At 39.4% G+C, this 27,991-nt stretch overlaps 1 protein-coding gene across 10 annotated transcripts in view; it reads left to right on the top strand.

Moving 5' to 3' along the window:
• ANO10 (anoctamin 10) overlaps nt 1–27,991 on the top strand; it is a 139,771-nt gene that overhangs the window by 17,428 nt on the left and 94,352 nt on the right. For 5 of the 10 annotated variants that reach the window (XR_004081104.1, XM_031052511.1, XM_005152855.3 and 2 more), the window contains exons 1-11: nt 3,259–3,385; nt 6,178–6,330; nt 10,067–10,249; nt 12,202–12,336; nt 13,998–14,117; nt 16,608–17,177; nt 19,426–19,481; nt 20,018–20,092; nt 21,193–21,375; nt 23,640–23,831; nt 26,300–26,428. Coding sequence is in view for 9 of the 10 variants with exons in the window: in XM_031052511.1 (XP_030908371.1) it covers nt 6,192–6,330; nt 10,067–10,249; nt 12,202–12,336; nt 13,998–14,117; nt 16,608–17,177; nt 19,426–19,481; nt 20,018–20,092; nt 21,193–21,375; nt 23,640–23,831; nt 26,300–26,428 (1,782 nt within the window). In the remaining variant the exon portion in view is untranslated. Of the gene's footprint in view, nt 1–3,258; nt 3,397–4,485; nt 4,556–4,685; nt 4,755–6,177; nt 6,331–10,066; nt 10,250–12,201; nt 12,337–13,997; nt 14,118–16,607; nt 17,178–19,425; nt 19,482–20,017; nt 20,093–21,192; nt 21,376–23,639; nt 23,832–26,299; nt 26,429–27,991 lie in introns of those variants that run through there. The other 5 variants (XM_031052508.2, XM_031052507.2, XM_031052506.2 and 2 more) reach the window with 4 other exon arrangements.

Here is a 27,991-nt window from a genome sequence, read left to right as displayed (position 1 = left end):
CTGGAAGGACTTTTACTGAATACTAAATTCCTGAACTTGCCTCTCCCAAACCTTAGTTAAGCTCTTTCTGCTACAATCATAATTTAGCAGCCTACCAAAGTATTAGCAAAATCTTCCTTTGGTTCCTAAATCCAGGCAGAGATATTGTTAAAACAGCTATTCGAAAACCACAATCTACTGAAAGTCTGTACCAGATGTGAGGCACAGCATCAGCCACAGCACCATGGCTACTAATGAGTCCAGTGTCTGCCCATTTGGTTAGAATGTGTAAATTCTGCTGTCTAGTAACACATACCAATTATATGTGTTATATAGATACACAATTGGCTGCACAATATAGTTTCTAGTTATTTTACTCTGACAAATACATAAATTTGAATTTAGTTACTAAAATTTTCATGTAATTACCATGACAGCCTTTAACTTTAGGTGTCCCATCATCCATTTTACAGTATGTCATTAGCTTGTGAATGAAAAGTATATTTTACTGTTAATTGCTCCTTACTTTTATGAAAACACAGTGTTTCAGTATACCTCAAAACCTAGGTAAAGGTAAATCTGAAGAGAATGATTGATTGCTATTATGTGTAACTTCAGATAAGAGCCAATATTAATCTCATTTATGTGACTATACAGGGTATGGTTGTCATACCATACATCTATCTATATGCATTTGACTTAATAAAGTTTACTGTATGGAAACGTGCTTACCTTGAGCCAGATCTTGATCTTATCTAGTCTTTCTCCAAGTTTATTCGATCACTAAAAATAGGACAAAGCAAAACCAGTCAAAAGGGGGTACATTTCTGTGGAGCTAATAAATTGCATGGGCTCAGGAAAAGATCTGGTAAGTGCCAAAGGCAGTGATAAAATGGCACAGAGCCTTAGAGCTGGCAAGGAGGGCACAGGGTAATGGTGGACTGGAAGTGAGATCTCACCCTTTAGTAGCAGTGAGATGCTGGATGGACTTAGCTATGTGAGCAGAGTTTCAACCAGGTGTAAAAGAGAATTTCACTTCACAGTAGGTTAACAGATTGTTAATTAGGTAAGTATTGTGGTAGTTATTAGTCCAGGGAGAAGAGGTTTAACCACAGAAAGAAAAATCCACTGCTCTTGAAATTCTGATGGATTCTTTTTTGTTTTCTACAGCATATCCATTATACTCTGGCTACAGTCTGCATTGTGACAGAGACAGACCATTAAAATGCTATAATCAGCTAACAGAATCACAGGACTAGACTATGGTCATAAATGGATACAAGCTTGGAATTTATATTTAGCTATGGTGATAGTGCAGTTTGCAATTTAGCCTGGGCATACCTGATCCATCTTTAAATTAACTAATCCTCCTAATGGAAAATTTCTAATCACTGCAACACTGTGCTCAGCACAAGGTAATTTGCTTTTGCCATTGTACTGTTTCCACTGTGCTAGCACTGTATGTGTATGCAGATTATGTTTTAGACACGTCCACCATCTACTTATGAATCCTAGTTTTCTCTTGTGAACATGGAGTTATGTGCTAACCTTTATGTATGGATAGCAAAAGGAGAACCTTTTAGAAAGGAGTGTTAGCAGTTAAGAATTCATTGCATAGCAAGAATGTGACACCTAGTGGATAGATGATCTTGAGGAAATGTGATGGTTCCATCAAGGAATATTGACATTAAATGACCCTATCCAGTAGAACAACAAAGTTGATACCAAAAAAGACACTGATCTTGAATGACTGTTTACACAGGGCCAAAGTAATTGTGTAATGGCAAGTCCCCCCTGAAAGCTCAGAAGTGAAGGTGGTAAGAGATTGGTTTAGAAGGATTTTTTGTAAGCCACTAGCAGAATAAAGATGTCAGGCCAAGAAGGCCAGAGAGCTTTTAAAAAACAGATTCAAGAGATGCATCATAACTGGAGATTTACAACACCCAAAACACAAGAATAAAGCATGTCTAAAACCCCACTTTTGTTAAACCCGTGTCTGTTGTTGCCATGCTATATCTTCCGGAAGTGAGTTTTCACAATCAGAAATACTCACTGGTGAGTAACTATACGGGTAGGCCCCTGGGAGCTGGATGAAACTGAGACACAGTTTAAGAAGTATGACTAACATTCTGCCCAAACTAGCTGATACAGACTGTGATTATCTGAAACTCCCTACTGCAGTCTGTAGAGCCTGAATTTCAAGTACTCATATACCTCCATTTTCCCACGTGCTCTAGTCCCTCACTGCTTCATTGGCTATAAATAACAAAAAAAAATAATCAGAAACTGGTATTTTATACTGGCTACTGAGTACAAACCCAACTTTTCTCTGTATTTCCAAGTACACTGAAAAGTATGTGTTGAATAATAGCGAGATGCTAGAGGAAGGATAAAGCTTACCTTCTGGCAGTTGTGCTCTGCATGGGATCTATACATTGGCTCTAAAAAACCTCTACCACATGGGTCTTTTTCCTGGGGCAGTCCCTAATTTCACTGGATAAGCCAAAATGAAGTTGCTTGATGGATAATTAGTTTACAGCAGTTCAATCTTACCTGAAAAGCTGTTATGAATTTGCTTTCAGTAGCTTAAGTTAAGCAATAGTGTGTGCCTATTTGGCACAAACCAGAGATGCGCAGTGCAACTCCCAGCTGTGAGGGACAGTTTCTGTGATCATTCTAGATCAGCATGCACTGGTTACATCTGTAGGCTGACCTATTTGCAAGAGACACCGAATGCCCTAGTATTGTCCAAAACAATACTCGGAGAACCAGGTTTACAAAAGCTTCCACAAACCCAGCAGCAGAGTGCGTTTTGCCAGCCAGCTTCTCCCTCTGCCTTTCCTGCTCTTCAAGGCACACTTTGCTCTTCTCAGCTACACGTGGATGTGTGGCATTTCTATAGAAGTCTTTTATCAAAAAGGCAAAATTTTCCTCTTTTCCCCGTAGAAAATATGTTTACAAACAAAACTAACACAGTTGAAGAGCAGGGCTTTTAGCTTCAGCTCCAGATAGAAACTTGGCCTGGCAAGAGAGACACCATGGGAAGGGAAATGAGCAAAAACCAGAGGATGAAGAAAAGAGGGCTCATTGTCCATAGGAGCGCTGGTAAAATACTGTGAAAAAGCATTCTGACAGTATTACGGCACCGGGATAGGGCCGCCGCCAACTAACACCGCCGGGGACCACAGCACCAGCCAAACCTCAGTCCCCCCAACATTCCACCACTTGCTCCTTGAGCACGAGAACGAGGCGGAGCAGCACCGCCTCCGCCCAGTGGGAGGAGGAGACCTCGGGGCGGAGCGCGGTGTCAAAGTGGGGCCGCCCTGCCGGAGCTCCCGTTAGCGGCCGCAGCGAGATTCCCGCCCAGCTTGGCCCGGCCCTGCGGATGTGGAGCTGGCAGCCGGCTGTGAGTTAGGGGTATGGGAGGGTGATCAGCTGTCCTCCCAGCGGGAAGGGGTCCTCGCTGCCGTGAGGGAAGGAGTCTCCTGCCTTCCAGCCCAGCCTCGCCTTCCCCGCCTTGGAGCGTAGGCGGTGTTGAGCCGCTCCTTACTGCCCCGGCCTGTCTGCTCGGCCGGAGACTCCGAGGTGGAGCGTGGGGGGATGTGGGGGGAACAGGGCGAGAGCCAGAGCCAGGGCGGTGCCCGCTGGCGGCCCGCGGCCTGGCGGGAGGGAGAGACGAAGTGAGTCGGCTGGCGTGCTGGTGGCGGTGGGGCGGCTGGGCCTCTTCTCGCTGGTCGTCTGGGGAGATCCTGTCGTGAGGGGGCTTGGGAGCCCTTCCCAGGCTTCGTGGCTGGGAAGGGGGACTGGGGGTTAGAAGTGCTTTTGTTTATGTTCTTCACGGCTCTGGGTCTGTCACAAGTTAAGCTGAGCGTAGGTATGAGAGGCCAGGTTGTATCTGGTGGGGTCAGTGGCAGGCATTCAAAATGGGTATAGTAAATCACAAACCCATGTGGGAAGGGTGCTTAAGCCCTGCTCTAGGTTTCAGTTGTAATAAACCTAAAAATAACAGATCTTAGTCACCACTTAAGGCACAAAGATTCTGAAGAAATTACAGAATCACGGACTGGTTTGGGTTGGAAGGGACCTTAAAGCTTATCCAGTTCCAAGACCCTGCCACGGGCAGGGACACTTTCCACTAAAGCAGGTTGCTCTAAACCTGTCTTCTGATAGCACCAAAGTTTAATGAGTAGCATACTCTTTATACAAAGGCTGTTTGCAGAAGGTAACTGTTCTGGAAAGTGATACTAGAAATATTTAATAATTATCTAGTGCATTTCATTTTTTAAATAATCTAGAGATTTCACCATACACAATGTGGCATTATCCTAAAAAAATAAAACTAATTATGGAAAGTGAATCAATGAGGTGGAGTGATTCATCAAGACCCCATAGTCAATTATTGACGATCACAGTGCCTTATCCCTGATGTTTTCCTTTGGTTCATCCTGCTTGTGCAGATTTGTATCTAAAATGATTTGAAATACTTTATTAATATAGTGTATTTCTTTTAAAGACATACATACTTGGGTTCAGAGCTGTAAATCTGAATGCTGCTAAATTGTGTTGGTGGGAACTGGTAAGTGAAACTAACTGAAGACCCCATTGAAATCTGTCTTGAAAGATTTATTTTTTTTTTGCCAGGTAAAAGCAAATAGATCATGTTTATTATGATATACATCTGTTTGCAGTATTGCTGTACTTTATAGGACAATTTACATGAAATACTGAAGATAGTGATTTCTCTGTGAATCACACAAGTATAACTGTCATAAAAGGTAAACTGCATCCTTAGAGCAACTTACTTAGAAATTAAGTAATTTCAGTCTTTGAACAGGAGAGGGGAAAGCTGCTTAAAGACAGTAGATAAAATCTTCAGTGAATTTAATAGCAAGAAAAAAACAAGTGCTAAGCCCACCAAACCTTCCCCATAGTTTTAAATTCAGTCTGTAGTAGGTTTTTTTGTTATTGTTTTTCCTTTTTTTAGTTTATTTTTAACTGAGTAGCTTAGTTACCATATTTTTCTTATAATTAACACCTTTGAGATGATGTATGAAGCATCTTAGAGGTGTTGATAATGATACAGTGATCTCTGTAGAATCATATATGTAAAAACTGAAGACACAGTGTCAACAAGACTCACAAGGAACAGCTGAGAGCACTGGGGTTGGTTAGTCTGGAGAAGAGAAGGCTCAGGGTGGGACCTTATTGCTCTGTACAGCTACCTGAAAGGAGGTTGGAGCAAGGACGGTGTCGGTCTCTTCTCCCAAGTACCGCACAAGGACAAGAGAAAATAGCTTCAGGTTGCATCAGGGGAGGTTGACTATTAGGAAAAATTCTTCAGTGGAAGGGTTGTCAAGCATTGTAAAAGGCTGCTCAGGGAAGTGGTTGAGTTGCCATCCTTGGAGGTATTTAAAAGACCTGTAATGTGTTTTTTAGGAACATGGTTTAGTTGTGGACGTGGCAGTGTTAGGTTAACAGTCAGACTTAAAGGTCTTTTCCAATCTGAATGGTTCTGTGATTCTGTGAAGGTTGACATAGATCATTTGGATATTTACATATAAAACTATGCTGATGCATAGTAACTTTGTAACTGGACTTCATCACAAAACACTTGGTTCATATCTTTAAACATGTCATATAAGTTCTTAGTGCATAATTTGCCTATCTGTGTGGTAAATATCCCACTCACTTACCCAAGTTAGTGTGAGCTTCCTTGATATGTTTAAAGCTTCACTAGATTAACTGAGAAGGGGTCTCCTTAAATGTGTAATAAATTTGCCCTCTTTTACCAGGAGAATCTTACAAGTTTTAGATATCTCTTTGACTGTTGTTCTGTTTTGTTGTCATTTGCAGACAAATACACTGTAGGAAGTTGCAAACTGTTGTTTTTGATGATAGCATCTCTTTGTTACTTTATTTTAATTTATTTATTGGCTTTCTTATCACTACTGCTTTGCTATACATAGCAGAACAATTTCCCTACTTAGAGAGTAGGACATAAATGCCACCAAAGACTGGTATAATCTTGTCAAGTGGCAGTTGGAAAGGTTGCTTTTTATAGTAGGCCCACAGAAATGGGCACCTGCTGCTTTGCGAAGCACAGACATACATAACTTGCAATAATAAAGTTTTATGGGGTTTAGATTGATACCAAATATTTATTTAACATTGGCATTTTTGTTTTGTTTTTGTACTTAGCAAGCTCTCAAAAGATGGCACAAAGCTGGTCTTTCCTGGATATTTGTGAGTCTGACTTCAGGCCTCTGGTAGTAATTGAGCTTGCCAAAAGTGCCAAAGCGGAAACCATAGAATGGTTCACTAAAAGAATTGTGGACAAAAAAGCAAAGGGAGGTGAGTACAGTATGACCTTCTGTAACACTTTGAAATCAAATTGGCTGTTTTCATAGTATGAAGACATAGAAAACCAGTTTTCAGGTAGTTTGCAGTAATTATTCTTTAGCTATTCTTTCATTTTGCATTTTTGAAGTTCTTTAATTGTATATAAGAGTAGAGCTTCATGCTGATATGATGAAAATGTAATAACTGAACTCAGTTATTAATGAAAATATCAGTTCAAGGTCACATGTCTTAAGCTCTAGAATCCTTCAATTTTTTTCTGGTGAAACAGTGATAACCTGTCTTTCAGCATAGTTTTGATATCAGTTTTTATAGTAATTGTCTAGAGCATCTGTTGTTTCTTATGAGAACATTCTAAGCCTTGCCAAAATCAGCATCCAGGAGCCTCACCACAGAGCGACAAGAGCCACTGAGGAGGGAGCCTCAAGTCCTCAACAGGACTTGCCCAAGAGCCGGCAGCTCAGCTCCCGTGAGGAGGTGACTCACCGGGAGCGGAGCCAGGAGGCTCGGTGGAAGATTCAAACCGGCCATCAGCAGCCATTCTCAGTCAGTTGCTGAGGGGAGTAGCTTGAGAGAGGACGCCTGTAACACCGGAGCGGAGCCGGGGGAGATCAGCGTCCAGGAGCCTCACCACAGAGCAACAAGAGTCACTGAGGAGGGAGCCTCAAGTCCTTGACAGGACTTGCCCAAGAGCTCAGCTCCTGTGACGAGGTGACTCACCAGGGGCAGAGGCAGGAGGAGTGGCACCAACTATGAGTAGTTAAAAACCTGCCCAGGGAGCATGGCGACCAGGAGTGTGATGACCAGGAGCACTGTGACCAGAGCGGGCAAACAGCGGGTCGATGCGCGGCAGTTCGTGTGGGCAGGCGAGCGGGATGATGAGCATTTGCCATATGACCAGGGTCTGGTCTGGGAGCTCTGCCTTGGCTGCCCTGGTGGTGGCCAGTGTAGGCACCCAGACAGAGCCAGTAAGAGGGGAGGCTGCGGTACAGAGCTCGGAGTGTGGAGAGTGCCTGCACTGGTCTTGTGAGGGAAAGGTGCAGAATGGGCAGGGCTGTGCTTGCAGCTCCCTGATGGAGGTCCTCCTCCAGCAGGTGGCTGAGCTACAGGATGCTGTCAGTAAGCTGCAAGATATCAGGGAAGCTGAGAGGAAGCTGGACTGCTTGCTCCAGGCCCAGACAGCGCAGGGGCCTCAAGATTCCCCTCTAACTCATGAAGGAAAGAAGGGGGCTGTTGACCAGGGAAGCTGGGAATTAGTAACAAAAAAAAAAAAAAAACAACAAAAGGAGGAAGAGAGCAATTAAAAGCAAGGGGCTTCCTCCTAAATCTGGTGTACCCACCCAGAACTGCTTTGCTCTCCTGCAAGGCGCTGATGAGGAAATGCACTTGCATCAGAAACAGTCGGCTGGTGCAGTGGCACAGAAGATCTCTACTGGTGCCGCCAGGAAAAAGTGGCGGGTTGTAGTAGTGGGGGACTCTGCCTTGAAAGGGACAGAAGCGCTCATCTGTTGGCCTGACCCGGTTGCAAGGGAGATGTGTTGCCTACCTGGGGCATGGATCACAGATGTTGCGGAGAGGCTGCCTGCTCTAGTAAGTCCCACGGACTATTACCTGCTTCTAGTGATACATGTGGGTGCTAGGGATATAGATAGTAGTAGCCTGAGGAGTATAAAGAAGGACTACAGAGCTCTGGGAGAGGTGGTCAGGGGTTCTGGAGCTCAGATAGTCTTTTCGACAATTCTCCAAGGCACAGGGGAGGACCTTCCGAAGGCAAGGAGGATTGGACAGGTTAATAAATGGTTAAAAGGGTGGTGTCATAGTCAAGGGTTTGGGTGTCTTGAACATGGGGCCCACATTTGTAGGCCAGACCTACTGGGGGCTGGTGGAGCTGCTCTGATAAAGAAAGGGAAGAGTGGTTTTGCTGGGAGGCTTGCCAGACTTGTCAAGGATGCTTTAAACTAGTTGTGTTGGGGGAGGGGAGCATCATTCCATCCCAACACACCCAGTCAGTTGCCAGCACCTATAATAAATACTCTGAGCAATGCAGTGATATTCTAGCCACTCCAGGCAATGAGCCAGCTTCATTTGGAGGTCAGATCAGATGCCTCTATACAAATGCCCGTAGCATGGGGAAGAAACAAGAGGAATTAGAGATGTGGGCACGTCTACAGGGCTATGATATAATAGGCATCACAGAAACATGGTGGGATGGCTCCTTTGACTGAAGTGTTGGATTGGAAGATTACAGGCTTTTTAGAAAAGACAGGCCCGCTAGGAGAGGAGGGGGAGTTGCCCTTTATGTTAGGGATAGGCTGGAGAGTATGGAACTCTCTCTGGGGACAGGTGATCAGTTAACGGAAAGTTTGTGGGTCAGGGTTAAGGGGAAATCGGTGATGGGACACATTACTGTGGGGATCTGTCACAGACCGCCTGATCAAGAGGAACCTGTGGATGAAGAACTCTACAGACAAATAGGAAAAGCCTCACACTCGCAGGCCCTTGTTCTCATGGGGCACTTCAACCACCCTGACATATGTTGGAGTGATGGTACGGCCTGGCACAAGCAATCCAGGAGGTTTCTCGATTGCGTGGAAGACAACTTCCTTCTGCAAGCAATAGAGGAGCCAATGAAGAGAGGTGCCCTGCTTGACCTCATTCTCACCAACAGGGAAGGGCTCGTTGGAAATGTGACTCTCCAGGGAAGTCTTGGATGCAGTGATCACGAGATGGGCAAATTCGAGGTCCTCAAGACAGTGAGAAGAGCGTGCAGCAAGCTCACTGCCTTGGACTTCAAGAGAGCAGACTTTGGCCTCTTCAGGAACCTGTTTAGTATGGTTCCATGGGATATAGCCCTAAAGGGCAAGGGGGCCCAAGACTCTTGTTTAACATTCAAGGATCACCTGCTACAAGCTCAGGAGTGTTGCATCCCAACTAGAAGGAAGTGCAGCAGGAGGGCCAGGAGACCTCCTTGGATGGATAAGGGTCTGCTGAGAAAAATTCACAGGAAAAAAGAGGCTTATAAAAGGTGGAAGCAAGGACAGGTGGCCTGGGATGAATACAGGGATGTTGTCCGGGTAGTTAGGGACCAAGCTAGGAAAGTTCTAGTACTGTTTTGTAGAATGAAGTTGAGATAGCAGTAAGCAAGTTAATCATGATAAATTTATGTTGGATTTTAATTTTTGTTTTGGTAGCTTGTAGGCTCTTACAAAGATAATATTTCATTACTCAGTTTAGTGTATTATTCAATTCCCGGATTTGAAGTTAGGCTAATTTATTTTGTAATTCCATAGACTGACTAGGGTGGGTTTTTTTTTTTACATTTTTTAGGAAGACATTATTTATGGCTGTTGTAGCTTGTATCTTATGGTCAGTAATATTTCTGTGGCTGTGGGGTTTGCGGCCAAAACCTTGCATTCAGGCTTCAGTTATGTAAGTCAGGGATGTTTCTACTTCAAAAGCCTAGTTTCCTTAAAAAGAGTGAGGCCATTCGTAGAAGCATCGGTTGCTTACATGATGTGACCACTAGGGGAAAAGATCCATGCTAAATAAGGGGATGACCCTTGCAAGACTGTGCAGCACACTTCAGGTGCTGTTAAAGCTTTAATTCATTGTGCCCTTATGCAGCTTCAGCACTCCTGATAACTAGGTCCAGTATGATGGATGCTAAAATATGAGGGGCTTGAGACTTAATTTTAATTTATTTTCTTCCTTATTTTGCCTTTCTTTAAAGGTGCACAACTGCTGGTTAAACCGTTGCTCACAGAAAAAGAAGGTGAAAATATTTATCTAGTTGGAGCTTCCCACTTAAGGCTGTTGCTGGGAGCTGAAACTGTGGGTTTGGTGAAGGAATGTAATGATAACTCGATGAGAACTTTTACATATAGCAGCAGAAAAACTTTCAAAGGTTTTGCAGGTAAGGAATTTTAGGGGTCTTTGGCATTGGAAAGCTATGGCTAAAGATAAGCAAATATGCTGCTAAATCTTTTATGGTCTTTTTATTCCTTGGGATGGTAACAGTGAGCAAAAATGGAAAGAACAAGCCATGAAAAAATACTAATTTTTACTTACGGGAATTCAGATCATATAATGAAATTAAAATTGTTTTTCCTTTCACATGGCTTTCACTTTTTGCTTGAGTTTTACTTCATGCTTTTGTGTGCTCCAAGTATTCTCTTACTTGTATGAAAGTATTTTGTTGAAATTAAGACAAAAAAAAAAGTTGAGAAATGTGAGTGCAGGATTAACGATCTACATAATGAATTAAGAAATTAAAGTAACAGTTTAGTTTCCGTGAGTCAGTTTTGAGGCTTATCTTAGAATTAGCTGGAGAAAACAAACATTTTGAAATACATTTGAAAATCAGTTTTCTACTGTATTTACATATCAAACAAAAATAAATAACACTACAGAGCCATGCAGTGAAATTTGGGCATGATTAGTGAAATCACTCCTTTTCCTTTTTTGTTTTGTGGGGGTGCTAACACAGTAACATTCTCTCTTAAATGTGCTACCTGTAAGGTATTTAAGCCCCCTACAGTGGCAAAACTTATTTTCCTCTCCAGGTAAATATTTGAATTCGACCTTAAGCTTGTGAATGCTTTTCCTGTGCCTGTTTGAGTGATGACTTTACCACATTTTCAATAAAAGGCTGCTTGGGTCTGTCTGAAACAGTAATTAAGTTGAGTTTTGTTGTTTGGTGTCTGTTTATTTAACACTGCTGCTGTGCACAATAACTGTTGCAGTGTCTCTTCTCTTCCAACCATACTTTTCTGTAATTGGAAAGCCTGGAGAAGAATTGTCAGTTGCAAAGATCATTTCTATTTCTTTCATGTGTTTATATCCTTATTACTAATCTGACTGCCATTGCTATAGATTTTGTAGTAGCAGCAGGAACTCCAACTACTGTAAACCTGAAAGATAATTTTTTGTCTTTTTTTTAAACACTAACATAATTTTAGTTTTATCCAGATCTGATCAGAGGATAAAGTAATTGACCATGCTTACATGAGGTGAAAAAAACGTGTCATCTGAAAAAGAAACCCTGCAGCCTGTGTTTCTTACTAGGATTTATAGTTCACCAATTTACCTGATACTTTATTTTTCAACTTAAGAGATTTGTTGCTGGTTTAGCTTCTTACTTAGTATATTCAGGGCCATCCCCTTATTCCTGAGGAAGAAAAAATAATCAATTGGTCATTATCTCAAGGAAATTACAGTTTCCTTGATGGTAAATTGATGGTGTTGACAATAGTTTTGTTGCTGTAGCTCTTAAAAATTCAGAATTTTTTGAGATGTTTCTTACTTTGTTTTATGTTATTTATCTATTTTTATAAGAACTCATTGTCTCAAGTAGCATGTAATTGGGTTGTATGGGCAATAAAGAGCAAGATACTGTGATATTTGGTGTGAAATGGTTATTGGAAAGGAGATTTGTCCTGACATCTTGCTGTATTTTGCTATGAAAATACTTCAGTAACTGAATGGCAGAAAGATGTATGAAGATTCTGGGATTGACAAATAGTGGATGCCTGAGTAATAGCCTTTCAGTAGGGCAACAGTATGCAGTATTTGCTGGTATACTATCCCAGCCTCCAGCAATTAGCACTTCAAGGCTGTTCTTGTTTCTTGAGTGATTCATTCTCTTAGTTCACTCGGGCAGTCAAAACTGTAATGGCCAACATGTGCCAGTTAGCGAAAACATTTTCCCAAGATGTGTATTTTAAATAGTGGACTTTTTGCTAATGGATATTGATTGGCAGTAATTGTCACTTTTTTTTCCTGTTTCTGGTTGTTTTTGATTGTTACTTGCTGCCAAGGCTGTCTTTCAGTCCTGCAGAGTTTCATACTACCTTCTTTTTGATTTAGATGACAATCATGATTTTCTTACAATGGCAGAATGTCAGTATATCATCAAACATGAACTTGAAAATTTGAGAGCTAAAGATGAAAAAATGATCCCGGGATATCCTCAGGCAAAGCTGTATCCAGGAAAATCAATTGGTAAGCCAAATATTTTGTCCCTTGTAATTCACTGTGTTGATGTAGGGCAGCATTCATCCTGGTGGAAAAAAAGGAAATGTCCTGCAGTGAAGGGCCAGACACTGAAATCCCACTATTTGATCAACTTTTTCTCATTGCTCTACAGCAACAGGGCAAGAAGTAATGGATGCACAGTGCAACCAGAGAAATTCTGAATGGATATTGAGAACATGTTTTTCACAATGAGGGTAATCAAACATTGAAACAGGGGTTTAGAGAGATTGTGGTAACTGTCCTGTGAGACTTTCAGATCTTTTCTAGACAAGGCCTTTAGCAGCCTGGTGCAAGCTGGAGCTACTTTGAGCAGCAAGTTGGACCAGATAACTCCTAGAGAGGTTTCCATCCTCAGTTTTCTGTGAGGATGAGACTCTGGCCTTATGTTCTTTTCAGTTGGATAATTGTCATATGTACTGATGTCATCCATTAATTTTATAATTAGTACCCAAAATATTTGGTTTTTAAAAAATTACATAATAATACACTTGGATTGGTTTTGTATAAAATGGCTGGAATGAATAACAGCATTCCAGAGCTATAAATTTAACAATATGAAAGGACAGATTTTTTTTTTCAATTATTAGAATTCATTTATTCTCCTCTTTGCTTCAAGAGCTTCCTTTTCATGGGAGAAAGCAGCAATGAGAGCTAGTGCTGTATTTATGATAGCTGAAACTAATTGATTGGCAGAGATGCTGCAGTTTCTTAGGAGAATTTCTCTTTATACTTGTGTGTCCTTTAATAGTAGTGTCTTTATTCACTAGTATTGATCATCAAAGAAAGAAGTATGTGCATATTAGTAGCTCAAGAAATGTGAATGAATGTAAATGTCAGATGAATTTACACTGAATTGTTTATATAGCTAAGGTATTTTTCTAGTTATGTCAAGTAAATGCTGAGTGGAAGTGGTAAATAACTATCATACAGCTTCCAGTGCCTACTCTCTCCTTGTTTTGCATTTATTTTCTTTTTAATATTTATATGGTTGTAACTTCCAGTTTGTTAATTGTTTATCCATACAGATAGTATTGTTTTCCATAACAAAGTTAAATACAAATTGTGGAATATTTGGTTCTTTTGTAATGAAGATGTGTTGTAACTTATGAATTAGTGTAAACTGATATTTCACATTGGTAATTCAAAAAAGTTTTTAGTATCTTTTCCATAATACAAAAATGGTTCTTCAATTTAGTGTTTTGGTTTGGGTTTCCTATGTCAGTTTGGTTTGTTATGTCCTCCTTTGCTCACATGCAAGAGCTAGACCCTTCCCCACAAAGCTACACATGGCATTTCAGTTCTGACCTATAGCACTTTTTGCTTTTCAAGCTGCAACTGATTATATTAAAAACCTACGGAATTATTAATTGATACAAAAAGATTGCTATTTCTCTTCCAGTGGACTGCACAGTCCTTGTAGGAGGAAGCAGTCCAACTGCTCTCTATAATGAATAATTTTCAACTAACATGCAGATAATGTATTTGTGTTTAGGATTTAACTGCTAGATTTATTTCAAAGGAACTGTAAACTTGCTAAGTACATCATGTAACCTGTCTGCTTATCTCAACTTCACTGTCTTTGAAAGAGTACTAGATACCATTTTTTTTTTTTTAATTTTTCCTTCTAGTGAGAAGATTATTGACCAGTGGTATTCTAGTTCAGATTTTCCCACTGCAGGATAGAGAAGAGTTGAAAAAGCTCTGTCACAGCTGGTATGGTCGAGTGAAAGTTGGCTGTCAACCTTTAGGTATGTGACTACTTACTCCACTACAGATAAAGTGCAGGGTTTCTTTTGGAGAAGTTTTCTCTTCAGTTTGTGTGAGAAGACCAAGGGTCCTTCCTAAAAGTGAAACTCCTGTGTGAAAGGTAAGTATTATACCAAGAAGTCTGTTTTTTTCAGTAACTGTTTACCTTTTCACATACCCAGTTACCACTGCAGTTCACCTCTTCTAGCACTACCTTTGTGCCCAAGTTGCTTTGCTGTGAACCAAAGTCCTTTTTTTACCCATCTTTGCTTTTACTGATCTTGGAATCAACAGAGTGGCTTGGGCTCTGGTTAAGGAAGGATCCATGTTTCCAGATTTGTTGACATGCACAGTTGAGGTCTCTACATCAAATTCTGCATGATTCAAAGATGGCCATAGGATAATCTTTTGGTGTAACAACTTGCAGCACAACTGCTCTGGAGTGAAGCACTGGATGTGCACTTTATTTTCTTTCTCATTGCTGTATTAGTTCTGTACAGAGGCTTTTGGTCATGGTTTCCAAGATGGAGCTGGGGGGAAAGTTCAAAAGCTTAACTTTTGCACTGTGATCGTCTAGCATAGCATCTTGAAGTTGGACCATTGTTCTTTTACCAGATGGGCAAGTTTTTTCTTACTCTAATGTTCCCTATGTAACCTCCCAAAATGGTTCAAGACTTGTGAAACTGGTAGTTCAGAGTCTGCAGATTCAGTGTCTGTAAGCTTCCATATAACAAAGTCTGCACATCACAAGTGGTCCTGATCTGTAAAGCAGTAATGGATGAAGTCAAGACTGTTTTCTCTTGACAGGAAAGTTCCTCAATGTCTTGGAATTCCCAAAACTATTTTGAGTCGTAGGCATGTCAAAAATGTGTTTGCAACTGTTTGTTTTAAATTTATTATCTCTATGAAGACTACATGTTGTTGCAAGCCAGCTTCACTGAATATATTTTCCACATTAAATAAACTTAAAATGAAAATGATTTTCTAGCCTGGTAATGTGGAAAGTTAAGTTCTGGATTCTAAACCTGTAAACCTTACTTAAAAATAAGAAAATAAACATTTGAGAGTTTGCCTAATTATTAATCTCTGCACCTTGAAGTTGCTTGATTATTTTTTTTTGAGCTACAGTAAGTTAAAGATCTGGCTTGATAATGCCTGCCTGCAGAGTATTGTGTTAGGGGTCTTACTGTGTGCTTGTCTTTTGTTCATGTAAGATATATGTGTTTTTTGACTGACACTGAATACACACAAAATTTCAAAGTAAATACCAGGAACCCTGTTATGCGTGTAATAATTTAGGGCTGTTTTTCTTTCTGTGTGTTTAGAGTGTGAAATAGTACTAATGACCTACACTTGAACTTGTCAGTAAATTTTGTATTAAGAGGGATGTTGGAGTGCTGATTCTGTTTGCCTTTCCTTCTTGCTTTCAGTGACTGATTGGCAATTGTGAACTTCTGCTCTAGTGTTTTGTGAACTATAAGCTGTAAGAATATTCTGGTATTGCACATGAGGTTTTGATGTGCTGGTCTATTATGGAGATGACATTTACAGTGTCAGTTCAAAGGTCATGATGTCATGACTGTTCCCTTAAGCTGGTGAATACATAGCAGTGGCTTACAAGCAAACTGGTCTTCCAGGTGGGCAAAGATAAAGCAGATTTCAGTGTTCTAAACTTGGTTTGCTAGGAATTTCTAGATCTTATTGTGTGATGCCATGTCTAGATTGTGTTGGATAATACTCCTACATTTTTTTATTAGTAGTAAGATAGATGACATCTTGGCCTCCTTGGAGGTAATACATCTGTTGTGAAATGTATCCATTAGCATCCACTTTTCAAGTCTTTGTAATGACTAGGCAGACAACCTTGGTGAGTACAACCAGTGTGTATTTCATGTATCAGTTGTCTGCTGAAGGGAATGTCTCAGCCTGGCTCTACTATCTGACATGTTTAAGATTTCAGTATACTTTTCCAGCTATTCCTTTAGTTCCTTGAGAGCTGGCAAAGCACAACTAGTCCTTTTTGGCCATGAGTGGGCTGGAACAAATTTGTTTCCCAAGTATATATATGCCAGTGACAAGCTTCAGAAGTTAGATGTCACTTGTTGTAAAGTTTGGTTTTCGTGATACCAAAATGTTTTCTGTGACATCCTAGCAATTCAGTGGTAGGTGCTATTTGCAAGACTGCTTTTGGTTTCTCTCCCTGCCTCATATATTTGATGTTGATATGGTAAGTACTGAGATGCCTGAATTCCCTGCCATGTGATTATATGTACATATATGTTTCTGTATGTGTGTATATGTAACAAAAAAATAATAATTCAGATAACCTTCTGAGGTTTTGGAACAGGGGAGAAGGCAGAATAAAAAGGTATATAATGTACACTGTGTTATTTAGAAAAAAAATGTGCCAAGGGGTTCATGTAAAGTCAAGTTTTATATTATACTGACATCTATGTTAAATGTAGTCTTGATTGATTCATTTTTCTCTGCAGATGAGATACGCAGCTACTTCGGTGAAACCATTGCACTCTACTTTGCCTTCTTAGAGTATTTCACATTTGCTTTGATTCCAATGGCTGTTATTGGGATTCCTTATTATGTGTTTGCATGGGAAGACTTTGACAAATACGTGATGTTTGCCATATTCAACCTGCTCTGGTCCACTGTGATGCTGGAAGTTTGGAAGCGGATTTGTGCCACCATGACATACCGCTGGGGGACGCTGCTGATGAAACGCCAGTTTGAAGAACCAAGACCAGGCTTCCATGGCGTCCTGGGTATTAATCCCATCACTGGGAGGGAGGAGCCAGTGTACTCAAGTATTAAGAGACAGCTACGGATTTATCTGGTGTCCTTACCATTTGTGTGCTTTTGCCTCTACTTCTCACTGTATGTGATGATGATTTACTTTGATTTGGAAGAGTGGGCTCTGGATTATCATGAGGAGAATGACTCTAACTTCAGCAGCTTGATGCTCTTTGTGCCAAGTATCATATATGCTGTTGTGATTGAAATTATGAACCGTATCTATCGGTATGCTGCTGAATTCTTAACATCGTGGGGTAAGAAAGTTGTTTTCTTCCTTAAAGTTGGAATCACAGATGTTTAGAATTAGTTTCTTTGTAGAATACATTACTTTGAGTTCTTGTTCAATGGGATGCTAATGAAATTTTCAGAAGTAGATTTTTTGCTGTGGGGTAGAAGAGATGGCCATTTTAACTTATAATTGAGTGTTCTGAAACTGTAGTTTCACGTTTGGTTTAATTTGGTTTAAGCCTAGCATGCCATCAGAAGTGATTCTGCCTTCCTCCTCAGCCTCTCTCTGTCTTTGCTGCAGAAATCCCCTTTCCATTTAGCTCTTTATTTGGCTGTATTGATAGCAAAATTAAATATCAGTTTTACTGAGATGAGCTCAGAGGTGGATGACCAGAGGACTGGCAGTTGCACCTGTAGCCTGGGTTTGCTGAGTACATCTTAGTCTACTGATTTATCTGTCCAGAGAATGGAGGCATTGAGATAGTGGAATGAAGTCTAAAACCACCAACTAAATGTCATATGAGAGTGTTTCCTCTGGGCACTCAGAAGAGATGGAGTGTTATAATAGATTGCTTTTTTTCCCTTGTGTGTGTGACTTAACAGATTGGGTGTTATGTTTTGTAACCTAACATAAGGGTAATGAAATGTTAGTGTTTACTTTGAATTTTAGCACTTCTATAGGCATGTGCAGTCACATAGGTAATAGGTGAGGCTAATAGGGAATTAACTGGTTTGTGTAGCTCAGTGTGTCATACGTTTACAGTACAGAATCCAGGTTACTAAAGCTGGACACCCAGAAAATTAACCTAAGAAAGATTAAGCAAAAGGGAGATTTATGCAGAAGTCAGAATAAAAAGAGGTGTTAAACTGTGAATTGTTTTTGCACACGGAAATTATTTGCTCAGCAAGTTATACTTGACAGCAGCAAAAAGCAAGTAATCTCTTGATTTGTTTATGACTGTTCAAGGTTTATATTTAAGTAAGGACTTTTAAATTCATATCTAGGTTTCAGTTGATGTAGTTTATTTTTTTTTTCTTCCACTATACTGGAAGAAAAAGGCTTTATGCAAAATGCCCAGTTGTGTTGACCAGGTAGGCTAAAATGTTTTTAAGAGGTAACCCAAGGATTTTTTTAACCTAGATTTTTGGAGTTTAAGCTGATATTTCATATTCAGTAGCAACAGTATTTATGTAACTCAGTACACTGACAACTATCCAATGTGTTTATGCTGCCATGCTGCAAATAGGATGAAGAGCTTACCTGGCTGTCCTACCTCCCCTGTTACCTGGCAGCTAATATCTGACTTAAAACAGCTAGACTGACAAAGCGTAGGAAACTGTGTGGGGTAATTTTAAGCATACTTGTTTATCATGAGACCTGGTCATTTAGTGAAAGCTGAAAGTAAAAATTGCATTTAGTCACTTGAGTGCATCTTCCATGTGTCGGGTCCACCTTCATGCCCCTGTCAGAGTAGAACTCTGCTGTTGTGTCCTGAGGAAGGTCTGGAGGTGAAGATGTCTCCTTTCGCCTTGTTGACACAGCTCTTGCTTGTGTGCTGCCTTCTCAGTTACTGCTCAGCCAAAGCTTTAAAGGTACAGTCTGACAAAATAGCAAAGAGAAATGGGAAATCTCCCATTCTCTTCCCTTTCTTCCCCCCTAGTAACCAGCCTTCCTCAAACATTAGCTGCCAATAGTTTATTTGAAATGAACTGAAAAATCTTGGATTTAGAATGAATAATGCAGCTGTTGAACTTCATGTACTCTAGTTTTGCTTTAGAGCTTAGGGTCTGATCTGAATCCCTTGGAGATGGAAGGGAGTATTTCTGTGAGCATTTACTGGGTTTATGAAAATCAATACCAGATTTGATTCAATGTATTTCAATTAGTTTTGTGTTGATTTTCAGCCAGAGAACAATCAATAACTAGGCACATTTTATTAAGTATTGAGAATGATGGATGTTTTTTCTGTTATAAAACAGCTCTTCTGAGGAAGAAAGATATAAAAGGAAAAACCTTTGCAGTAGAAAAAGGACTGAAGTTGTATCTAAAAATATGAATATTGTGCATCAGATAAGCTTGACATGTCAAGAGAGATACTGATATGGTATAAATTCTTTCTGCCACAAAGTGCTTGAGGAACTATTCCCCAAAAACTCTTAGTTAAGTGATTTTGAGATAGAGGAAAAGTGTCTGTTTACTCTTTGTATAACAATGTCTGGTATATGGTAAGTGCTTCTGCTGTTTACTAACCAATAATCTTGTTGGTATTTTAGAAAATCACAGGCTGGAATCTTCATATCAAAATCATTTAATTCTGAAAGTTTTAGTGGTAAGTATGCAGTATAAGTATATATAAACTTCGGAGCTTGATTATGATTTGTCAGATGTACAATATTGTGATTATGTCTCATTTTAGAAGCAGGGAAATATCTCTTGGTCATAAATCCTCTTGAAGCAATTAAATATAAAGCTTAACTAATATATATTGAAGAACAGTTGTATGTGTTGAGAGATCTGTCATCCAACACATATTTTAATAAAATATTTGTCTGAAAAAAAATCTTTATCCTAAATAAAGATTAGCGCATCCCTTTTATTGTATTATCTGTGAGGAAACTGCCAAAAGATGGAAGTTAAGTAGAAGATGACGTGTTTTTTTAATGTCCACATTTCAGAATTGAATTTTAATTGTCTTTGTACACCGTGCTTTAGAAAAGCATTAAGCTTGTCAAATGAAAATCTGAATAAGACCATAATTGAAAATTTTAATGAATGTGTGCATGGAAACTGTTAGTCAGGTTAAGTTAGATGATATTCTGCATTTGAACTTTTGCTTAAGTACTAATAACAGATTTTTGTTTGCAGTTCAACTTCTTAAATTGTTTTGCATCTCTCTTCTACATTGCCTTTGTGCTGTTTGATATGCATCTTTTGAGGCAGGTGAGTTTCAGGAACATCTTCAGAATGTTGACAGATTTAGAAAAATAAAGGACTGAAACAGGACTTCAGTTTTTAATTGCTTTTCTAAAATATTAACTTGACAATCAATATATTTAATATGTATTTTCTTAGAAAGCCAACTTTCATATTTCAGTTCCTCAGGCACAGTTGCAGAATCATAATTGGAATGGAGCAATTTTTCCCTTTGTTTAAATGAGGAACTGTTTTCTAAAAAATTCATTATTCCCTCACACAGATGAGGCTGGAAAATTTTTATTTCCTCCTTCTTTCCCTTTTTGTTAGAAAACATTTTTTTTCTCTAGTGCTCTTAATGAGGTACTCTTGAGGATCAAGTTTATGACTACTTTGAGGAGCTGAGAGTAAATAAAACCAAAAATAATTTGTAGTTGGTATTTTACATCAGCTTTCCTTTGTTAATATCTTTTGCACTCAAATGCATGAAAATAAAGTATAAGAAAAAGACATTTTTTTCTTTAAATGTAGTGAACAAAACAGCAGATCTTTAACTCAACGTCTCTCTTCTCTAAAGAGAGCTTTAGCAAAACAATTGACATACCTGTACCAGACATGACATTTGTGACATTTAATATGCCTCAAGGTATACTGTACTGTCTCCAAGACATATCCAGATCCATGAAGTGCTTGGACATCTAACTCTATGTTGTTGTTTTCAGCACAGAACAATGAATGGAAGAAGTTCTTTACTATAAGGGTAGTGAGGCACTGGAACAGGTTGCCCAAAGAAGTGGTAAATGCTCCATCCTTGGCAGTGTTCAAGGCCAGGTTGGACAGAGCCTTGAGCGACATGGTCTAGTGTGAGGTGTCCCTGCCCATGGCAGGGGGGTTAGAACTAGATTATCTGAAGGTCGTTTCCAACACTAACTATTCTGTGATTCTGATGGGGTCTAGAACACCTATACTTCTTATATGCCATTGCTAATTTTGTTAGGCTGGCCCTCTTTTGTCACAGTATAACAACTTAGTGTTACTAAAATGCACAAAATTAGAAATGATCATAGGTTTATCACAGTTCTATTAATTTTAATATCTTTTGTTTTGTTTTTTGTTTGTAATTTAAGAGCTTGGCCACTTTGCTGATAACGTCGCAGATCCTCAATCAGTTGGCAGAGTCCTTGCTTCCTTACTGGCTCCAAAAGAGGTATAACAAGAGGATGAAGAAACGCCTGTGTTCTCCGAAAATTGATAAAGACCTGTCATTAGCGGAACAAGTCAACTTGGAGAAAGAAATGGGCACCTATTGTGTATGTTTTATTACTGTAAAAGAGTTCAGACTTTTCTGGGTTGTGGTTGACGAAGATATGAGCCAGTGCAACCTGAAATATTTCTGGCTGTCTGGCCTGGCAGCTTATTTCCAGCTTCATCAGTTTTGCTGGTAGTGTTGTTTATACAGCTCTGTGATGCGCCGGATCAAGCAAGCGAAACAGTGCAGGATTCCAGTTACACTGGAATAAAGGATAGGAATGAACAGCTGAATCTGGAACTACCTAACCCTGTATCACTGGAAGAAGTACTTACGTAATATGCCTTTAATATCCAAGGGTAGCTTGAAAGCTACAATGATGAGTAGCCTGGCATAGGGAAGGGGGAGACTGTGTCTGCTTTAGTTTGGTTTTTCAGTAATACTAGTTTAAACTGTCAATTAATATAGCCCGAGAGAGTGCACTTACGCCTGGTTGGTGCCAGAAACGGAGGGGTAGAAGAGACTAATTCTTCAAACCAGTACTACTGCTGGAAGCTCTTGCTTCTTGAAACTACAGCTTTGGCATTTGCTGTCTTCCTAGTTCCATTCCTAACCACCTCTTAATTTTAATAGTATTTAACAAATTTTTGCAATGTACTACATGCAGTTCTAAAGGAATTGACAAAGTAGACATCAGTGTATATGCTAAGGCCTTACAGACTGACTGACAGCTTGCTTGATCAGATGCTGCAAGCATGGTCACAAGAGTCTTAGTACTGTATGAGTTATACTTTCACACAGTAAGAATTATATGTAGATAGTGAACCTTTTGTGTAAGGCAGTTTGAAATGTGTTACTAAATCAGATTCCTCTCTTCCTGCATAAAGTGCCATGAAGTGGGAAGAGGAAAAAGAAATACTACCTTTGCAACTGGAAAACTGTACAAATGCTAACACTTGCCTTCCTCAGGGAAGGTTGGTATTTCCAACATTTTAGATGGAGGAAAATAGATTTAGAGAGTATGTCTGTCTGTCAAGGGAGAGCACAGCAGAAATCCCCATGTTAGTGTCTGAACTGGTAAGTCAGCACAATCTAGCACTGTGCCTGCAAATAGGCCAGGAGAGCTCCAAAAGTTGTGTGTTGGCATGAAGCATGGATGTACTTGACAATGTATGTTCTACCTCTCACACCTGAACTGACTTCTCATTCTCAGCTGGCACATGAAAAGCCAGTGCATTGTCTCCAAGTCACATTGTGCAGTGCTTCTTGTGCAGGGCTGGATCAATATATCTGCACCTGTTGAACTGTTCTGCCCTGTATAGTTTACCCCTGGGACCCAACAGGTCAGTTGTAGAGTTACAGCTTTGCCTTGGAGTTGTCCACTGCTAGCCCCAGTTTCAGTTCAAGATACTGTGTACTCAAGGCCTTAGTGTTACTTTCAGTCTAAAGATTTTAATTGTGCTGTGCTTGTGAATATACGATATTAGACCACTGATCTGTCTACAAGCTGTGAGCTGCCAGCAACCAAGAGTATTTCTAAAATTAAATTTGTCACAAGGGGAAAGCATTTGACTATGTTTAATAAATTAGGAGTTGAGCAAGAGTCTTGACAGAATTCTGTGTTTCGGGCTCTTCTGTTTTCTTTCCTTCCCTTTAACATTTAATTCTGCTGTTTGTCCTCTTTCTCTCTCACTTTTCAAATCTCTAGTCTTTAACTGAGTTAAAACTGTAAAACCATCTTGCAATATATATATTTTAAAACTTTCTGCTTCTCTTTTCTAGTTTATTTTCTCCCTGAATTTCTTTGTTGATTTTGTTCCCTTGATGAAATAGTTCATGTGCTGCTCCTGTGGCTGACAATGGCAGACTTGGAAATTGCTTTAACATCACATCAGACTCCTTTTTCTGTGCAAAGTATCATAAATTGAGTAGGAGAAAAAGAAATACTCATTTTCATACTCTAAAAGTCAGTAGGTACTGGGCAAAGAAATAAGAAAGGAATATTGTGCAGTTACCAGCAGGAGGAACACAGAAGGATTGCTCCCTGCTTGCAACAGTTGTCTGAGAAAGTGATAGCAGGAACAAATGTGTGACTGCTACTCCAGTGAGTGATCCTGGACAAGTGTCCCTAAAGGTGACCTTACTAAAATTCAATGTTTGTACAAAATGTTTCCGTAGAAAAAATCTCAATCTCAATAGTTTTAAGTTATTCCAAGCAACTAATTTGGGATGAGGCAGCACATTTACAACTATATTGCTAATTCTGTGTTTCTTCACAGTTTTTTTGTGGATAAAAGTTGTTCTTATTTTTGCTTTGTTTTTCAGGGAACTTTTGATGACTACCTGGAGTTGTTCTTACAGTTTGGCTATGTGAGTCTTTTTTCATGTGTTTATCCACTGGCAGCTGTCTTTGCAGTGTTAAACAACATCACCGAGATATATTCTGATGCCTTAAAGATGTGTAATGTTTACAAGCGTCCATTTGCAGAGCCCACAGCAAATATTGGTGTTTGGCAGGTAATTTCTGTGTCTGTCTATTCATATAATTTGAAAGAGGTTTCAGGAAACATGTTTAAGCTTTTTGACCTTTCTGCCACTTTAAAGTTTAGCAGGTACTTTGCTCTCTTCAATGCCTTAGGATAGTATCTATCCAACTGTATGTCCAAGTGATTTTTTTTTTTTTGGTAGGATTTTTGACCAGATGTCTTCCAGTTGCCTTTGAAAAGAAAACAAAGCCTTTAGTGTTTGTGTATGTATGTGTATTGTACTCCTGTTGCAACTGCAACAAAGCAAAGCATCCAGATACTGCCTAGTACTATTTACGGCCAACATATTTTAGAAATGGTAACATTTGATGCAATCTCAGAAGCATGGAGCTGAACAAGGGTTTAAAAAACATTGAAGAATGGTAGGTAAGTATGTGGATTCCTAAGCCATACTTGGCTGTATGCCTTTGTGATTACTTGTACTCAAGCAGACTAATTTTAAAATAACCTGGATCTGTGAGCAGGGTCTGGATCTTTCTGCACACCCTGAGCTCTGTAGCTTATCTAAACATTTCACACTAGTAGTAGTAGGTTAGGGATTTCCTGTCGTCGGTTGCTTGCCTATGCAATCGTGCTAGCACCAGCTAGTTTGAAGCCTGCTGTGTCAGTAACCTGATTCTGAATGAAAATAACCCTGTAAAACTCCTCCAAACCCAAAGTTTTTTCCAAAAAGAATAGTGTCAAGTCACATCCAGAGATTTCAGCATTCTGTAATAGCAGGCATAATGAGTGCAAAGTTGGTTGGAGGAAATTTCTAGGAGACAATCCATATTCTAGTTAGCAGCTTTAGTATGTAATGGAGACAGAGGAATAAACAAGTGGATCATATAATTTGGTGGGGTTTTAAATGTTGGTTCCAAATGAAACGAATGGGAGATGGAAGAAATGAAATTGGGAAACCTCAAATAAAATATACTGCAAAAATATGCAGACTGAATATTCTGTGCAATCGTTATACACATACATAGGTTTTAATGAAGGGAGCTTACGGGACAAAACTTTTATTATCAAGTCATTAAAGTGTATAAATTATAATCTGTGTTTAAACATTTGATGCATTTTTTTAGTCTGAATTTATATTGCCGGCATCTTGATGGCATAGTGGAATTGACCAGTGATGTGACCATCAGATAAATGAGGCTGTGGTCATAAGTCCCAGGTGTAGCTGCAGGTGTGGTAATAGCATTTGGTTTTACAAGTATAGTTTATTTCATTCTAGGGAGTAGACTGAAAAGCTATAATATTGATTCTACAGTCATGTTGGGTTTTTTATAGTGTAGATTTTTAATAATAGAAGTGCATTTGTTTTGTATGAAAATAATTACTTTGTATTAAAAATAATGACTTAAACATTTTGTTACTTGATTCAAGTGGGAAGTTAGAGCATTGGCTGAAAGTTTTATGGGAGTACTGGAATTGTTCGAATCAGGTGAGCTGAGTCACCAGCTTGTTGTCAAGGAGAAGGTTACTTCTGCTAATTTGCTGTGAAAATTGCTGCAATTCAGTGTCAGGCTTTCTTGTTCCAGAGGAGATGTTGGAATAAGTAACCGTGATACCGCAAAAGTAATTGTCATGCTGTAGTAATGTTTTCTGACATTCTGTGGGAGCTCTTCAGGCAAGAGCTTCTTAGATGTGTTTAATTGCATGTGTTTAAATATGTCTTATAACAAATTTCAGCTTGTGTAATTGATTTTTTAAAAAGTTATTCTGTCTGATCCTTACGTTTTCCTATTACTTAACCTTCAGACAAAGCCTCCAAAATGAGAGTGTTTGGACTGACAGTCCTGCTAGGAATTTAGCATTTTTTCCTTCATCCTGGAGGAAATACATGTTCAGTAATACAACTTTAGATAAGTGTTACAAGTATTATGTAGATGAGTGTGAGATGAGAACATGTAACACACTTCTATGTGTTGAGGTTATGAGTCATGAAGATATCGGGAACAAGGCTGCTTTCCTCTCCCCTTTTTTTCCATTAAGATTTTTACGTATTATTCAGGTGGTGATTTGGCATTACCTACATGTAAAGTGTTAATGGTCTCTTAATAACTTCTCAAGGTCTTCACAGTCCTAGGGAATTGTGGAAGAATAGGGTTTAACTTCTTTACAGCAAACTATAACATGCAGAAATCAGGCTAGAGAGAAATTCAGGGTTACTAGGTGATCTTTGTGGCATTGCAGACCTTCTTGTGGTCTTGTCTTTTCCTGTTCTTAAATCTGATGAAATCTGGACTGCTTGCCAAGCAACCAGTCTTAAGTTGCCAGTCTTAAGTGCTAAGTCTTAAGTTGTAGAATTCAAAAGATGAAGGAAAATAAAAAAGTTCAAATAATAGAAGTTCTGAAGATTTAACAAAGAGGGAAGTGCTGTCCAGAGCAATTTGAAGACTGGTAAATTAGAGATAATGTCATAAGTAGAAATATATTTGTGTTTTCTTTCAGCTGGCTTTTGAAATTATGAGCGTAATATCTGTTGTTACTAATTGCATACTGATTGGAATGTCTCCGCAAGTGAATGCCCTTTTCTCAGACTCAAAAATGGAACATATTCTGACTGTGGCATTGGTAGAGGTAAGTCTGCCTTCAAACACTGCATGTGCTTTAGTAGCATAAAATACAAACAGTGGAAATTATTCCTGAAAGTAGGCTCCTCCCAGCCTTATATTAAAAGGAAATTAAGACTTCCCTATCAAAGTAGTGTTCAAAACTCTTACTTTTTGATTCCTTTCTATGTTTTTGTGTGCTGTGAATGTTGTTGCCATACTTCTCTATACATTCGCAAGATGCCCTGTATTTGTTGCTTTGAGTATTTCAAGAATTTAATAGTGCTATTTCAAGAAGCAAAATAACCACTTTTTTGTGAAGTGGTGTCATAGTTTAAGCCCAGCTGGTAACTCAGAACCATGCAGCCACTTGCTCACTCTCCCCCTTCCTCCCCCCACTCCCGGAGGGATGGGGAGGAAGATCAAAAGAATGTAACTTCCACAGGTTGAGATAAGAACAGTCCAGTAACTAAGGTATAACACAAAACCACTGCTGCTACCACCAGTAGTAATAATGATAAGCAGAATAAGAAGGGAAGAGAATACAACTGCTCACCATGCACCGACCAATACCCAGCCTGACCCGAGCAGCAATCTAGCCCTTCTGGGTAACTGCCCCCAGTTTATATACTGGGCATTATGTGCTGTGGTATGGAATGCCTCCTTGGCTAGTTTGGGTCAGGTGTCCTGTCTCTCCTTCCTTCCGGCTTCCCCTCCTCCCTGGCAGAGCATGAGACTCAAAGTCCTTGGTCAGAGTAAGCGTTACAAGAACAAAAACATTGGCAACAAACATTAGCAACAACTAAAAACATCAGTGTTATCAGTGTTGTTTCTAGGCTGAAAGTCAAAACCACAGCACTCTCAGCCTCTAAGAAGGAGAAAAATGACTGCTGCTGCTGAACCCAGGACAGCTAGTTGTTTCTCTGCTCGGTTTGTGACCCCAGCATATCCTATGAAAACCTCCTACATAATCTTTATGGGTGTTTCCTGTAAGGCTTATCCAAAACAAGTGTGTATGATGACTATAAATACTAGTGGTTGTAACAGTGTTTGAATTTCATTTTCTAATAATTCTGTGTAGTAAACACTTGAGTATCATTCATTTTCAGACAAGGAGGGGGATTGCTGTTCATTTCGTATAATAACTGAGATTGTAGGACTTTGTCCTTAGTACTTTCTTTCAGAGCTTTCTTTTATTTCATTGCCTTGACTTTTGTCATTGCACTATTTTGGATTTTAGGAATTTGATTACTTTTCCTGTGGCCGAACATCTGGTTTCTTTGTGTATAGTTATTAAGGTGCATTACCTTATAGAGGTACAGCAAGTGCACATACTGTGTTATTTTTATGGGTGTTAAAGCATTATGTAGTGAATTATGAGCTTGCTTTAAGGGTTTTTTACCATATCTTAGTGTTTGCAGAGTTAACTCCTAAATAGGAATAATGTCAACTGATTTACTGAAGTTTGAGTCTGCAGACACCCTGATGTATTGTGTTATGCATGTGTGAAGATTTGCATTAACCTTAATATAAAACTGATTTGGCAGTTTAAGCATAATGCTGTAGTTCATTACTGGACAATATATCCAGA

Source organism: Melopsittacus undulatus, chromosome 1 (genome assembly GCF_012275295.1).
Source record: "Melopsittacus undulatus isolate bMelUnd1 chromosome 1, bMelUnd1.mat.Z, whole genome shotgun sequence".
NCBI lineage: Eukaryota > Metazoa > Chordata > Aves > Psittaciformes > Psittaculidae > Melopsittacus > Melopsittacus undulatus.
Note: the sequence above shows the minus strand (reverse complement) of the source record. Positions and strands in the feature narration are given on the sequence as shown.